General features: G+C 44.2%; 1 protein-coding gene across 1 annotated transcript in view; it reads left to right on the top strand.

The window, feature by feature from the left end:
• Positions 1–14,373, top strand: part of SNTG2 (syntrophin gamma 2) — a 102,488-nt gene extending 88,115 nt beyond the window's left edge. The window contains 7 exon segments of the mRNA XM_061569154.1: positions 568–606; positions 2,801–2,917; positions 5,516–5,587; positions 9,107–9,259; positions 10,334–10,426; positions 11,888–11,998; positions 13,086–14,373. Of these exon segments, the coding sequence (XP_061425138.1) occupies positions 568–606; positions 2,801–2,917; positions 5,516–5,587; positions 9,107–9,259; positions 10,334–10,426; positions 11,888–11,998; positions 13,086–13,214 (714 nt within the window). The 3' untranslated portion in view covers positions 13,215–14,373.
• The last annotated feature ends 586 nt before the right edge of the window (positions 14,374–14,959 follow it).

Here is a 14,959-nt window from a genome sequence, read left to right as displayed (position 1 = left end):
GCCCGAGCCAAGCGCACTTTTACTTTTTTCAAGTCCACAGAATGCCTCTAATTTGCATTTCCTCTCTGATCCACGTGCGTCTCTTTTTGTCCCGCGCTGTGAATTCCAAGCGTCCAGCTTTGCATCGTGCTTCCTTTGTGCAACATTCAGATTTTTGTTTCCATTGTGTTCGGAAAAAATAACTCCTTGAATACTATCATTAATTATAACAAAATAAACAGTGTATTCGTGTTCGCACAGCGTTTTGCAATCAGACGGCAATAACCACAATATTTCCTGTATCTATGTTACTATCATCTATTGCAAAAGTCATTAGAGCCAGCCTTTGCTATATTCCTATTTTGTTGATGAACTCCCATCAAGCCAAGTGACATCTTATCTGCTTTCTCCAGTCCCTTTCCATGAATTGTAATTGTCTGCCTGCACTCTGTTCACTCTATGTTACTCATTTGCTTTAAAGATTCAAATGTTAATTCATTCTAATGGAGGTTTTTTCTAAAGTGCATTTGGATGTATTAGACGTATTGAAATGTAAATTGTGTTTTTGTGTGTTTTTTTCTCCCCCAGATGAAAATGTCAAATAAATACTCCCCAGCTCATGATCAGGTGAGGCTGACATTTTCATCATCCACAGCATGGTCATTTCCAAATCACATATATATTCCTAGCAAGGCCAAGAGTAGAAATAAGTGTTGCGAAACATTGTAAATGTGTAGGTGTTATTATTATCTTGTCAAACACTTTTCACCACTGATTTATTAACATTACAATGCCGACAGCCAAAGTTCACCTCTGAAGTTTCAAGGCAGTTCACACATATATAGAGGGTGGGCCAAAAATCAGGACACACATTTATTTTAACACATCAAATAGGGTTGTTTAATTTATTTTCACAAATGTTCAAACTGATTTCCATTTACGTGAATGTATGCATGAATTCTATTTTAAATGTAATTATGACTTTTTTTGTAAAGGTTTCAACTGCATTCTTTTGCATACATAATTGTATTAAAATTTATTCCGAAGAGGAAGAAGAAAAATAGATATTAATAATGATAATAGATGAATATAAACTTAACGAATCAACAATTAAAATGTGTAAATGCTCGTGTTTACATAAATTAAATAATCCTATGTATCCTGACATTTGGCCCACCCTGTATATACAGTACCATGTAAACAAGAACATATAATGATTCATGCTTTATGTACGTTGGGTTAGATCATCGTGCAAGAGCTTTGTCTTTACTACAACCTGCAACGCCCGACACAGCCAATCAAATCGAGTTGTCACGTGGTGGGCAAATGAGTCAATTGATTTGCTTTTTGTTGAAAAACAAGCACAGTTTTGAAAATGTTGGGTGGTGGAGGGTTATAGTTCAACCTTGGCATTACACCCCACAAGTTGATCCGACGCAAAATTAAATTAATTATGACCCACGTTGGTTGTGAAAGCCTACAAATAAAATCAAGCAAATCTCAACAAACGCGTTTCACTGTTTGTCATTAGATTTATAATACACTTCAAAGACGTGTATCGTATCTCACTGTTAGTTGGTTTAACCACTGAATCCAAATCACAGAAATTATTTACGTATCTTTATACTTTGTACTATTGTTCTACCGTCGTCGTATGTTGTAAAATAAATATTTGCACTTGTGTGGGTATCGATTCTTTTTGGAAATCCACTGCTGAATCGAGGGCCTAGCTAGGCCTGGGGTTATTTGACCATACTTCACCACAATGTTTCGTGTGGATTGGTAAAGATGAGGCTCATAGACATTGGAGCATAGTGCAGTAAAATTTAATTATTGGTACACTCCCCTCAACATAGCCCCACAGCAGCCCACAGCGCCTGCCTTTCACGAGTCATGGTCTCCCATCCATGCACTGTCCAGTCCCAACTCCGCTTAGCTTTTCAGATCTGACAAGATTGCGCGCATTCCATGTTACTTGGTCACAGGATATATTTAATTGCTTTGGGTTTATTTTCAATGTGTCGGAATGGTTTTTGTTTGCTTAAATGGCTGTTGTTTGTTTACCATATTTTACCCTTTAATGATCTTGTTGTGCAATTGTTTTATTAATTTTTATTTTATTATATTTTGACTTTGTAACCCGAGTCTCAGATTGATCATCTCAATGGCCTCTCACCTGATTGCAAAGTGAAAGATCAGTGTGGTTGCCTCACAGCGGCCCAACACTGTCTGATATCCAGAAGCCTTTGCGACGATGCTTAAGTGTGCGCACGAGCAAAAATACTCATTCGATATTCTCCTTCGGCAGATATTTGTTTTTCATTTATATTAAACGCGTTATTACGGAGAAACTACGTGATGTGAAGTTCACGAGTTATTGCCTTTCATTTAAAATTGCAAGAGAATATAAATACTGTTTGCCAAAATAGTTTTGAGTCATCGCATTCTTGTCGAGTGGCACAGAATATGTATCATTCGACGTAAATATTTCATGCAATCATTTTGCAAAGTTAATGATGTCTCTTTTTTTTTTAACTCACCACAGTTTTCGAAATGTGTATCTTTTTTATTTATTCATATACAACTATAACACACGCGGAAATAATTCGGACAAACTAATTACAACGCCGACGACAGCTGCGGCACGGAACCCGAGGATAAATCAAATTCCCTTGTTTGTTATTTTCTATCTCCTCGGTCGGCTAAGGTTAAATTTTAATTCAAGTCGCGAGGTCGTCGTCTGCGGTGGAGTGTGATTGCCCGTCGCGTAAGCGCGCCGCGGTGGGTGCGCGCGAATCACTCGAGCGCGTGATGGTCGCAGATCGTGCACATGGGCTGGCTGTACGAGCGTGCGCCGACGCCGGACACGTGGCAGGTCTACCGCACGCGCTTCCTCGCCCTCAAGGGCCACCACATGCACCTCTTCTCCTGCCCTCCCGTGAGTGGGCCCTCCCCGCGCACGCTGCCGCGCGTCTCCCAGGGCGGCCGTGATGTCGTTCTTTTTTTGTTGCCCACGATACGAGAGATCGGCACCGGCCTGCTTCCCCGCTTTCTCGTGGGTCCTCGCGCGCAGCTCGCAACAGCGGCGCGCGATCCGTTCGTGTGACCATCGAAGTTGGATATGGATGTTTGAGTCGCGATTGCGACAAAGGAGAAGACACACCCTTCATTCGTTGCCTCGTGCGCACGTTTTTTCGGGTCTCCTCAAACACGTGGACCACGCTCAATAATTGGCTGAGCAAAGATCTGAATGTGTAGGGGACTGCAGGCGATGCGCCGTTGTTGGCTGCGTCGACTCAATTGTGCGGTGGCTTTGCAGCTCGTCTGTGGATCTGCAGTGATTGCGAGAAGTTGACTTGGTCAGCATTGTTTGTTTCAGTCGTAGACTCAGCCGTCCATGCCTCCTCACTAGGCACAGCCCTGCGGGAGGGGAGGGTGCGGGGGGGGGGGTCTTCTGGAGGAAGCTGAGCCCTGCTGTCTCTAATGAAAGATCTCAGCCTGTGCCTTCATTAACATTGATTAGGCTCTGACATGTGGTGAGCAGTCATAGCCATCGTCATGCTCGACGATGTTCCTCCGGTCGTAGTCACCAGGTGACTAAAACAACCCCGTTTCCTTGATGAATGATTGTGTCGGCGACCTGGCAGTCAGTGATGTTAGAGGAGTGGACCGCAGGGAAGACGACAACTAAACTAAAGTATTTTTTTTATTTTACCAGTTAAGGCCCATTTGAGCTATTGCAGCTGTTTTTCAGAAGTGACCTGGCCACAAATAATAGCTCATACAAGTGGCTTATTATAATAATAATTTGTAAATGTATTATAGCCAAATATTCTAAACTCGTGTTTCTAAATTTGGAGGGAAAAAAACCGGGAGACACGGAGAAAAAGCCACTCGGCGACGGGGAGAACTTGCAAACTCCAAATATACAGCAGCAGCAGGTGTCACGGTCAGGATCTAAGCCACAGTCTCCTGTATACCAGGCGAGGTAGTTAACATCTCATAGTCACCGTGGTGCCCTGCCATTACCACCTGCCTCCTCCTCCTTCTCAACCCGTTTCCCATTCCTTCCACGCTTGCCTCCCACGAGCCGCGTTAATGCATTTGCAACGCACGCTGATAAGCAGGACAACAAAGCCCATCCGCGCACTCAATGTATATTAATTTGGCCGATTGTATATTCATGTTTATTGTGGCACGTATGTTTGATATGGATTTGATATGCTATGTTATGGTAATGAATCATGCCGATCAATACGTCGCATTATTTAGAGCCTGTTGCGCGATGCATAACTTGTTTTTTTCAAAGGCCGCCTCGGTGGCTGTAGGATGAAGAGCCCACGGACACGGTCTGTCCGCGTCGCCGTGGGGTCTTCACTGTTTGCCGTTTGGCCCCTGGCACGGCAGACGGTCGTCGTTGATCGTTGTCGCGGGACGGCGATTGAGAATAACGTCACGTTGCACCTCGTGACTCGACGAATAATCTCGATCCACGGTCAACAATTCGATTCAGGAATTCGGTTGTTTGGGTTTGTTTCATCATTGTCGTGGAGGTAGCAGCCCCGAGTGGCTACAGGGGTCACATGAACCTGCTCAAGGCAACATGTATGAATCAGTAATGTAAATCGAGTGAAGGAAAGAAAAACCTTTCATGGACCCTACCTACTCCTCTGTTTTATTGGCTCATTTTTTTGTAATTCTCTTCCAAATGACGACGACGATATTGATGATGATATAAATAAAATAATGAATTTACTTTACACAAAGAGTTTGATGCCAATATTATGAGCTTAGTAATTGATGTCAGGAGGTGGGCTGGTGGTTTAGAGGTCGGACCACTAAGCCATCACCAGTGAGAACCTGGATTAGAATCCAGACAAGTCACCGATGATCAAACAGGATTTTTCTAATCTTGGTTTAAAACTTTCGTGACTGCAGGCATCCATACTCTTTGATTCTTTCGGTAAAGGCACGTAGTTAGAAATAAAACTAAATAAAACAAATCACGATGTTTCGATCGCAACACAAGCTGTCGTAATCACCGCCTGTGTTGCGATCGAAACGTCGTCTTCACCGCTTGTGTTGCGATCGAAACGTCGTGATTTCATTTTAATCTTACTACTTTACTTTAGCGAAATAACCAAAGAGTTGGATTTGTTTAATGTAATGAGTTGACGAATTTCAACCCATTCACTAAATTTCAGTGCTGAGAATTAAATATAGCGGTTTGACTGTTCAAGAACAAGCTCGTAGCAGACTGTGTGGGAAAGCCCACGTGATAAAGTGTATAGGGTAAAAGGGCCATCTGAATGATTCTTTATTTTATGAACATTCTTTTGAAAATGTATTTGTTCCGTGGTTATTCTCTGACATCAGCACTTCGGGTGTGATGCCTGTTACAGTATCCCCCCATGTGCTGTGTGGGCTTCTATCGGTACTCTCAAACAGCACGTGCCCCCAACAGGCTGTGAAAGGCGATATGGGGATGATGGTCTTTGTGAGAAAAAATCATAACCTTATTGTCTTTTATTTACAGGTAAGCACACGAGACTGGGAGAAGGCAGAACGGATCTACAATGTGTTTGAAGTCCTCTGTAAGGTTCTTAAGGTGAGATAATTCGAGGCCAATTAATTTAACCCCGAGGCAAAACGCATTCCGATGAAAGCAAAACGTGTGCAACAACAGGAGGATCTCCCCCCCTCCCTGCCCCCCCTGGCGTTCGGAATGAGTTCACGTTTGTTAACGTGCCGCTTGAGGGTTGTTGGCCTCACGAACGAGTCGCGTGCGCGTTCGTTGCCCACCGGGGCACCTGTGGGTCTTGGCTGCCTCGCCGTGTCGACGGCGCATGTACCCGCGCCGTCGACAGCCTCCCAGACTGCACGATGCCGAGCAGGACTTATTTTTTTTTTTTACCGCAGCACTTTGTTTCACGATGGGATTCGATTTTTAAACCGTTGGCTCGCGATGCCCGGGTAAAAATATCCCGCAGCTAGGCGAGCAAATCGTTGCGCACGGATTTCTCATTTCGCCACGCCACCATCATATTAACCAAATGCTACTCATTGCTCCTTCAACGTAATCAATGTAATACAACAATCACTCAAGGTGCGGAGCGTTAGTTATCAATCAGACACAAAAAAAACAGGATGCAGACTTTATCGGAGTGCACGCTAACTTATATTTCATGAGCGGTAATGGACATATCGCTCCCGGGCGTAATTTGAAACCCCCAATCCAATCATGGGATTGAAGTTGACACACAAAGTTGGCAGCCGTCCATCAGGATTCACACTGCAGGATAAAATAGAAAGCAATCGGAAAGACTGGATGGCTTTCTGATTGCAGGAGAAAGCTATAGCACCCGAGGTAATTGGATGTGTCTGTAATAGGAATTGTTCCTACAACCGGTGCTACTGACCTTGGTGAGTTACAGACGCCACCACGCGTGTCGTGGCGGTGCAGGGGTCACACGTTTAATTTTAATTCACTCGTACGAGATGGCCGCGTTTAATCGCTCCCTTTCACTACTTGACCGAGTGGTTTGCGAATGCGAAACATTTTTACTCGACTCCAACGTGGCTCACAATGAACACCCTTTTTGTAAATTTGGAGTGAACCGATGTGCAGGTGATTGTGCCGCGGTCTGCCGCAGCAGCTGCGTTCGCAATGCTGCATTGTGTCTCAATCACTTCCGCGGTGAGCACTACTTATTCTGCTCCCTTAAAGAGATTGCCTCATCGTTTCACATGCCTGCAGAGTTTTGACTACAGCTCCGTGCCTGGAAACTTCCTTCATCTAAATCAAGTCGCATGCAGCTTTATCGATGGGGCATAACATAGAACATGCTATCACAGTAGCAGAGAAGAATGAATGAATGTTGCATGGTGAGTTTTATGATATAATATTAGATATGCCCATGGCTTTTTGCAGAACTCATGGATACTTTGTGTTACAGGTTGGCCACCGCGGTCTAAATGGTCTGCATTGTGGGTGGACTGGTGGTGCAATGGTTAGCGCACTGCTCTAATGAAGCCAGTTACTGTACCTAAATTCGACTTCTAGACAAAGTGAATATCAATGATCTTGACTTGAAACTTTCAGTGACTGCAGGAATCTATACTCTTTGGTTCTTTCGGTAAAGTCACGTAGGTATGCAATAAAATAAATCACGACGTTTCGGGCGCAACACAAGCGTTCGTCATCAGGTGGGAAACAGTCCTTACCAGTCTGGAATGCTTTTCCGGGAATGATTTTGGCACGCCGCATCCATCTCAACTTATTTTGAATATCAATGACTAGTAATTCATGAACCGGATCTACTTCCACCCCACCCCCCTCTTCTCCAACCCACATTGACCAGCGTGGTGAAGTATGGTCATGTAACAGAGTGTGGCGAGGCCTTCGTCCAAAAGTGGGCTGGAAAGTGGCGGTATGATTTATTGTATTATCATGTTGAACAAATCCATCAGTTAAAGGCTGGGAAATTCATAGACGTATTAATTTGCAAGTCCGCATTGCGATAGAGTTTGGGAAAATTGCTTCAAGCTCGACAAACAGTGCTTAACAGTCTGGACTGCTTTTCCGGGGTATGATTTGGCACGCCGCATCCATCTCAACTTATTTTGTCTTCATCGTTTGTAAAAAAAAAAAAACACCTGTTCATAGAATTATCGATATATAGGATAGGATAATAGAGGATTGTTATGGATAAGAATCCCTTGCACGTCTCGAATGGTAGTGCCCAATGGCAACGTCAAACTTGTTTTGTTTTATAGAAGGCTGAGTCGACCCTCGGGTGGCCCGTGACTGGCTCTGACATTTGTCACCAATGTTGGCCGTGAGCGCGAATCGAACTCCGTTTGACAGCTTCGCGGCACAGCGCCGCCGCTAAGTTCATCCGCTGCAGCGCTTCTCTCTCCGCGCGAGCGGCGACGCGGGCGCTGGTGGGGGCGCTCCGTTGCGTGGCCATCGTTTCGCTAGAAGCGCACCGTCTCCTCCTCCTCCTCCGCGGCCACGTCGCGAGCGGTTGCTTCGTCTCTCGAGGAGACATGCGGCGTGAGCGCCGGGCCGACGGGCAGCAAAGCGTTGGCCCGGGGGGCTTGCGCTGCCGTCGGCGTTTTTCCCTCTTGAACTTCTGTCGTGAGCAAAGCGATGCCGCGCCCTCCCTCGTCGCGAGATGCTGCTGGTGGTGCTGGTGGTTGGGGGGAGGGGGAGGGCTCGGTATGTCGCTGCAGGACAAGTTGGATTTCACCAGAGGACAAAAAACAAAATTGAATCATCAAAATTGTCATCGAATTGAGTCTATTTTGGTGGAATTGTTCAAATATTGGATACATATCGCCTCTCATCAAGGTGAGAATGATATCCCAAGTGCCATTCTGCTCCAAGGGTCACGAACGGTGTACAGGAGCACTCGGTCTTGATCTGACTACCCCCCCCCTCCCATTACGTGATTTCATCCCGCTATGCGTCTCCCTCTCGTCTCTCCTCTTCCTGTCTGCTCCCTCTATCTCTTGCCTGCTTTTCCTCTATCACAGATTGAGATCACTACAATTGTGTGTGTGTGTGTCAGACAATCAGAGGATGTGTAATCCTGGTTTCCTTCCCTACTTTGTTGCTGTTGATTTCACTTTCAGTGTCTACCTGCTTAAATTGCCACCGGGCAGTGCTCATCTCGTTCAATGGCCATACATCACTGTGGCCTAACCACGTGCCTAGGTGCTGGGACCAGTCAATCCACAAAGCACCCGCCTGCCTTTGAGTGGAACATAAAGCAGAACTCGTTGTTTTATTGACCACGGAGGCATAATGGGCCGAGTCAATCTCTGAGCAAAACGTTAAACTCTTGACCTGCCCCCCTGAGAGTCGAGGGCCCTGGCCCCACGCCACTCAGCCGGCCTTGCGAGAGACGCAGCGCAATGAGTCAGCACTCGCTGGAGGAACGCCACGTATTTTCGAGCTGTTCTGCATTCCTGGGGTGCCACGGGATCCTTGAACGTCCACTGTAAAGCGAAGCGGACGGCGCGATTCATCGCTGGCCGATTGTTCACGGGCCTCCTCCGTTCATTCCCTTTCACCCCCGGCCCCTTCGCCCGACCTTGCCGATCTCACGGAGGCGACGCACAGGGGGGCGACCTGCAGGACCAGAAGGAGCACTGCTTCAGGGTCATGACCTCCACAGAAGACATCCACTACTTCAGCGTGGAGCAGGCGAGCGAGCTCGCGGTGTGGGAGAAGGCTTTCCAGACGGCAAGCTTCCTGGAGGTACAGAGAAGAGGGGTAGGTGTACTTTACCCACGTGGCCACTGCGCTGTGTGTTTGATCGATCAAGACCAGGGCTTCATTTCAGTTGGGAGTTGGCCGGGGCTGGACTCCGAAAAATATGTTGCTTGTCCGGGAAGTTGGGGATTGGCGGGTTAGAGGGCCACGGAAAATATTCTTTGAGAAATTAAGGTTCTGATTGTGACCATCAATCCGTGAGCTAGTGGAGCTGTAGACGTTGTTACGTTTGTCTTGTCGCTTGTTAATTCTGTTTAAGGAAATTAGTGACTTAAAATTTTGAAAGGGTAGCGGACAAAAATAAGCGTGACGATGACTACGGCTAACCGCCGTGACTGACGATTCCGAGTGAATTTGCGGACGGAGGTCACTTGCTGACGTTAGAGGCGGCAGTGCGCCGAGAAGGACCAGCGATGGTGATTGTATTGAGCTTACTGAGTACTGACCTTGTTTTTTTTTGGGGGGTGGGGTGGTGCACACCCCCAAACATATGCATTTATTAACTATGCGTATTTTACAAAATGTTAGACTGCTTCAGTCGACTACACTTACAGATAACAGACTCAGGTTAAGACTCAAATAAAATTCAGACTACGTCAACACGAGTAGATTGCAAAGCCATTATGAAAGGCCTTTTTGCCTGGCTCCGTGGTTTTGATTAAGATGCTGTATGGAATTTGGTCATGAATAATGCATGTCACTTCATGTACGTTTCGTTATTTTTAGGTCAAAACACCGTTAATGATGTGTATTGAATTAACGTTTATTTGTGCCAGTGGGGGGCCTTTTTGTGTTTTGAACATCTGCCTGCCCTCACTTCCAAGTAACCAATCTTCCCTTCGCTGCTTCTCATGCTCGCTGCTCACAAACGTCCCTCCACTCCTCCGCTCCTTTGACCATTCCTTCTCTCTCCTACCGCCGCTTCTGTAACCCCAATTCAGCGGAAAACCAGGAGCTGTCTAATTACGCATTCTATTGACTTTCTCTCTACAGACTATGTGTGCGGGGCTGGGGATGGGTGAGATCCATGCTCAGTGCAATCTGGGCGTCATTTTGCTTGTGTTTATTTTTCAGTCCATAACCTACAACTGTTTACTCAAGGGAAGGCCACTGGGATTGAAGATAGACTTTAACACAGGATTTACATGTGTTGATGCGGAAACAAAGGTATGTGTACCGATGATAAAGCAGCTGACGACAGTTTTGCTCGTAGGAAGCATTAACTGCGGCCCTGTTCCTACACAACGTCTACGTTGTAAATCAGCCACGCTGCAATTACATTTTAATGACACCCGAAAATTATGATTCCGTTTACAGTAATTTTTTCTTGCATTTTGTTCAATAACATTTGAAGGAAACATCACTTTGTATTTAATAATTGTGCGTAAAGAAACTTTGAATGCATTACAATTTAGCGACTAAATTAATTAAATGGTTATAATGAGTTGCGCAGTCGTTAAAATTAATGACCAAAGCGAGTTAAGAATAATGTTAATAAAACATTTTAATTTTTTAATTTTGAAAACCAAAGAAATGTTAATGTTTTTACTTTAAAATATGATTTGCTGATTAAAAAATATATCCTTTAAAACTCACACCCTTTATGTTGTAAAATACTAGCAGATAAATATCGTTGGATCTTTGCACAGATGATGATACATGTGGGACTTTATATTTCTGAAGATCAAGCAACATTCACGATGTTCCACTTCCTTAAAAGGAGGAAAATGAATGTTCTTTGGTAAAATATGAGCCCTGTTGAAGTTAATGGTCTCTTTTTAAAACGACAAAGATTTAGGCTCCACACGTGTCAAGTTTTACTCGACGTAACATTGGGTGCCAGGGATTATCTCCTACGTCATCATCAACACCTGCCGTTTGTGGTCCTTTCAAGGCAGGTGCCGTCTCGTTCGTCAGTGAAAAGACGCCGCGTCTTTATTTGGACTTCTTCGTGGCGTGCCCAGTTGAAGAATGCCTGGGCGGCACTCTGCCGGGCGTGGCCTGACAGTTGGCCGTCGTCGTGAGACCTCGCCCATTGGATGAGCGGCAATTCTGCACTTTTTTTTACAAGGAGTCATGTTTGCATAGACCACAATACCTGCAGTCGTAATGCAAACAAAAAACACAACTCTGATAATGTATGCACTAGTCCTTGAAGTTGATTGGTCCACACCCGAGACAGCTTTCCTTAGAGCCTAGTCTCACATGGTGTTGGACCAGATGACGCCAAAAGGCGCAGCATTTGGCGTGGACCAATTAACTTCAAGGATAGTGCATACATTATCAGAGTTATGTATTTTTGTTTGCATTATGACTGCAGGTGTTGTGGTATATGCAAACATGACTCCTTGTAAAAAAAGGTGTCAGTTTTGTTGCCAGATAAAAGGGTAAAAAAACAATTATCATGTTTTTTCTTCTGGCAAATGAGGTTCCAATGGTGGCGATTCTGCAATTTGAAAGGGAACTCGAGTCAAGAGATCATGTTTGTGCTGGGTATCTTTTGGATGGGAATGGGTTCGAGCGAAAATGTGCGATAGCAAGAGAAGGAAACATGATGTAAGTTCAGTTTTGCTGTTGGTTGTTGCTTTGCTAGTTTGTTTGTTTTTTAAAATTGCTTTTGTTTCGCAGCATCTAATTTGGCATTACAAGTTCGCTCAACTCAAAGGCTCCTCTGATGACGGAATGAGCAGGGTTAAGTTTTTATTTCAAAACACGGACACAAAATTAGTGGAGACAAAGGTAAGGACGTGCACTTACATCTCAACGCATAACACATTCTATTCCATTACATTCCCAGATTGTTCACGTGTTCATATTTGCATAATGTAGAAGCTGCGCTCATGAATACAACTGTGGTATTTCAGATAAGAAAAACAAATCAAGTGAGCAATGAAAATAAAGAGCTATTCTGGTTTCAATCAATGCAGCCATATAAAATTTAAATCCCACAAATGTATTTTAGACATTTTTAATCAAATATATATTTTCACGTGCAATTTTAAACTTGTATACAATTATATATGAAGATATGTATATATATACATCAGAAATGTAAATATCATTAAAACATCATAATCTATATTTTAATGATAATTATTAAAAATGACGGTTAAAAATACCAGTGGAGTGACGTCCAAGAAATGGAGTGAGTCCGATAGCACGTCCACCAGGGAGACGGAGCGATGAAATCAGCCCGTGTGCAGGTGCCGGATGGATTGCCCCGCAGATTAGTGAGAGATGGCAACGGCTTGGGGAGGCCTTCATCCAGCAGCGGATTGATCATGGCTGCTGATGACGATGATGATTTTATGGCAAAAAAAACCCCATGAAATCACTACAATGGCTTCAAAAGATCACTCGGAGATGCGTGACCCCACGTGGGCTGCCGCAGAGGGGACACGGCAGCGGCGCATTATCCAAACAGATACAAACGCAACCGCCAGTGGCTTTCTTTCGTGATGACAAAAAAACAGGATCAAAATGACTCATTTTACATCCAGTGAATACAAACACCATAAAAAAAAACGGCCACATTAATGTCAAGCAACGATAAACCAGAATTCCTACTTATTATGTTTGAGTAACGTGGCGCACTCACGTTGGACTAAAAGGGCCGTTAACATCCCTTTGTGCCGTTCCCCCACGCTCCCCTCTGAACTCGCCACCCTGTAACCTAATGGCTATCCCCGTTATGATGTCGTTTGATGGCGTTGTAAATAGATTGTGCCGCGCAGCGCACTTGGGAAGCACGCAACACTCACATATCCGCGAAGCGAATATAACTACAGTATATATATCATGTATTTGATATTTTTTTTCATTTCAGGAGCTGGAATTTGCAAATCACATGGCCGTGCTGCATTGCATCCATTCGTTCGTCGCCGCTAAAGTGGCTTTAGTGGATCCGGCATTCGTGGAGGCGCAGGGCGCGTCGAAGAAGCACGCTCTGAGCTAGCGCACGGTGGCGGCAGAACACGGGGCCACTCGGTCGTTCGCTTAAACGATGGCGACGCAGTCGAGTTCAAAAGCAATTTTGCTCTTCGCCGTCCTAAAATATTTACGGACGCGGCGACGAGGTGAAAATTGGGAGGATGGGAATTGGACGGCGAGCACGCGACGCGCGAGGATGGTGACCAGCTCGAGTCTGGGGGGATGGAGTGTGGCGACGTCCTGAAGATCGTGTACATTTTACATTTTGCGATTCCGTAAAAAAAGACCAACACCGTCTCATTTAGTCAGCTTCACCGCTATTTCCCATGAAACTTTAATGAATGCACATCTAATGGTATTTTTTATCTGTTTGTTGCAATATATATACAGAATGCCTTGCGAGTAAAATAATAGATTCATCGTAAAAGGATATCCTTTGTAACCCGTTTTCCGCGTTGCTTATTTTTTCAATCGTGCATCGACATTTCCCCTAATATTTAAAACAAAATACATTGTGAGTAAAATTATTCAATATTTTTGTATGAATCCGTGAATAATGAACTTGACTGATCTGCAAATGAAAGGATTTTATGACACACAGAATGTAGGTGAAAGGGATAGAGTTGCAAGTTCCTATTTTGTTAATAGATTTTATTCTTGTATATGAATTTGTGGATTGTTAGATACTGTACAGTATTATTGAAGAATTGTACTTATAACATATTTGAGACAATCAATACAAATTTTGGTTTAATATTTAGTTTTCAAATAAATGCCTAAATATCTAAGCTGTTATTAACTCAAAAAGCACACAACCATTTCACTAAAACTGTTATTATTATTTATGAAAATTGTATATAATGTACACTACACTTTTTAAAATATCAACGACGATTAATATTGATGCTTAGAATTGTATTGCGTAATTATTGTTTCAGTTTTGTTTCTTCCTCCGGCGCAAAAAATTTAAAAAAGTCCCTTGAAAGGCAGTGACAGTTTTATATGCGTTTTCGCCAAATGAATTTCCAGTATTCGCAACACGTTTCTTTTCCTGTTTTAATTAACTTTAAGGAGATCTATGCTTTATTGCCTCTTTTAGGTGAACATGTAATAAATTATGCCTGTAATATGTACAAAAATATAAAATAAAAACAACACACGCAAAATAAAGTCGAGCGTGATGACATTGTTGAACTCGCCTGTTTCAATGTGCTCATCAAAATCCAAACGACTCGAACGGTCGACACAGCTACTGCCAAGTGCCATTGGTGCCCCGGGCTCCCGGCATCTCGAAACACGACGCTTTTGGACAAACATCACGCGACTTTTTGAGTCTGCGTCTGTCTCCGTGCGACAAAGTGACAACCGCTGCTGATTTACGTGGTCAACAGAACTTTAAATACAGTTCACAGCAGCGCACGTGCAAAGCAGTAGCCAGCCGGTAGTTGTGTACACTTCATATAATTAAGAGTACATCAGAACTCCTGTTATCCTGGTGGAAGCTGGAGGCACACTTGATGCACTTCTGTCTGCAATGCTCATCGTACCCAGAACCAGTTGCCGTCCTGGCGCTACATCCGGAGCTGCACCAACAGCCGTCTGGAACCTTCTCCCTCCGCAAGTTAACTGCATCCAAGCACCATCCTCCAGCTTCAAGCAGCAGCTCAAGGTTCACCTGCTCAGCTTGGCTTATACGAGGAACTCAGAGCTAAAAATGCGTGTGTCATACAGTATTTATTATGCAATCGTGATTATTATTCGTTCTTTCAT

This window comes from Lethenteron reissneri, chromosome 42 (genome assembly GCF_015708825.2).
Source record: "Lethenteron reissneri isolate LAM-NWPU_2019-01 chromosome 42, ASM1570882v1, whole genome shotgun sequence".
NCBI lineage: Eukaryota > Metazoa > Chordata > Hyperoartia > Petromyzontiformes > Petromyzontidae > Lethenteron > Lethenteron reissneri.
The sequence above is the reverse complement of the archived record's forward strand: the minus strand, read 5'-3'. Positions and strand labels throughout refer to the sequence as shown.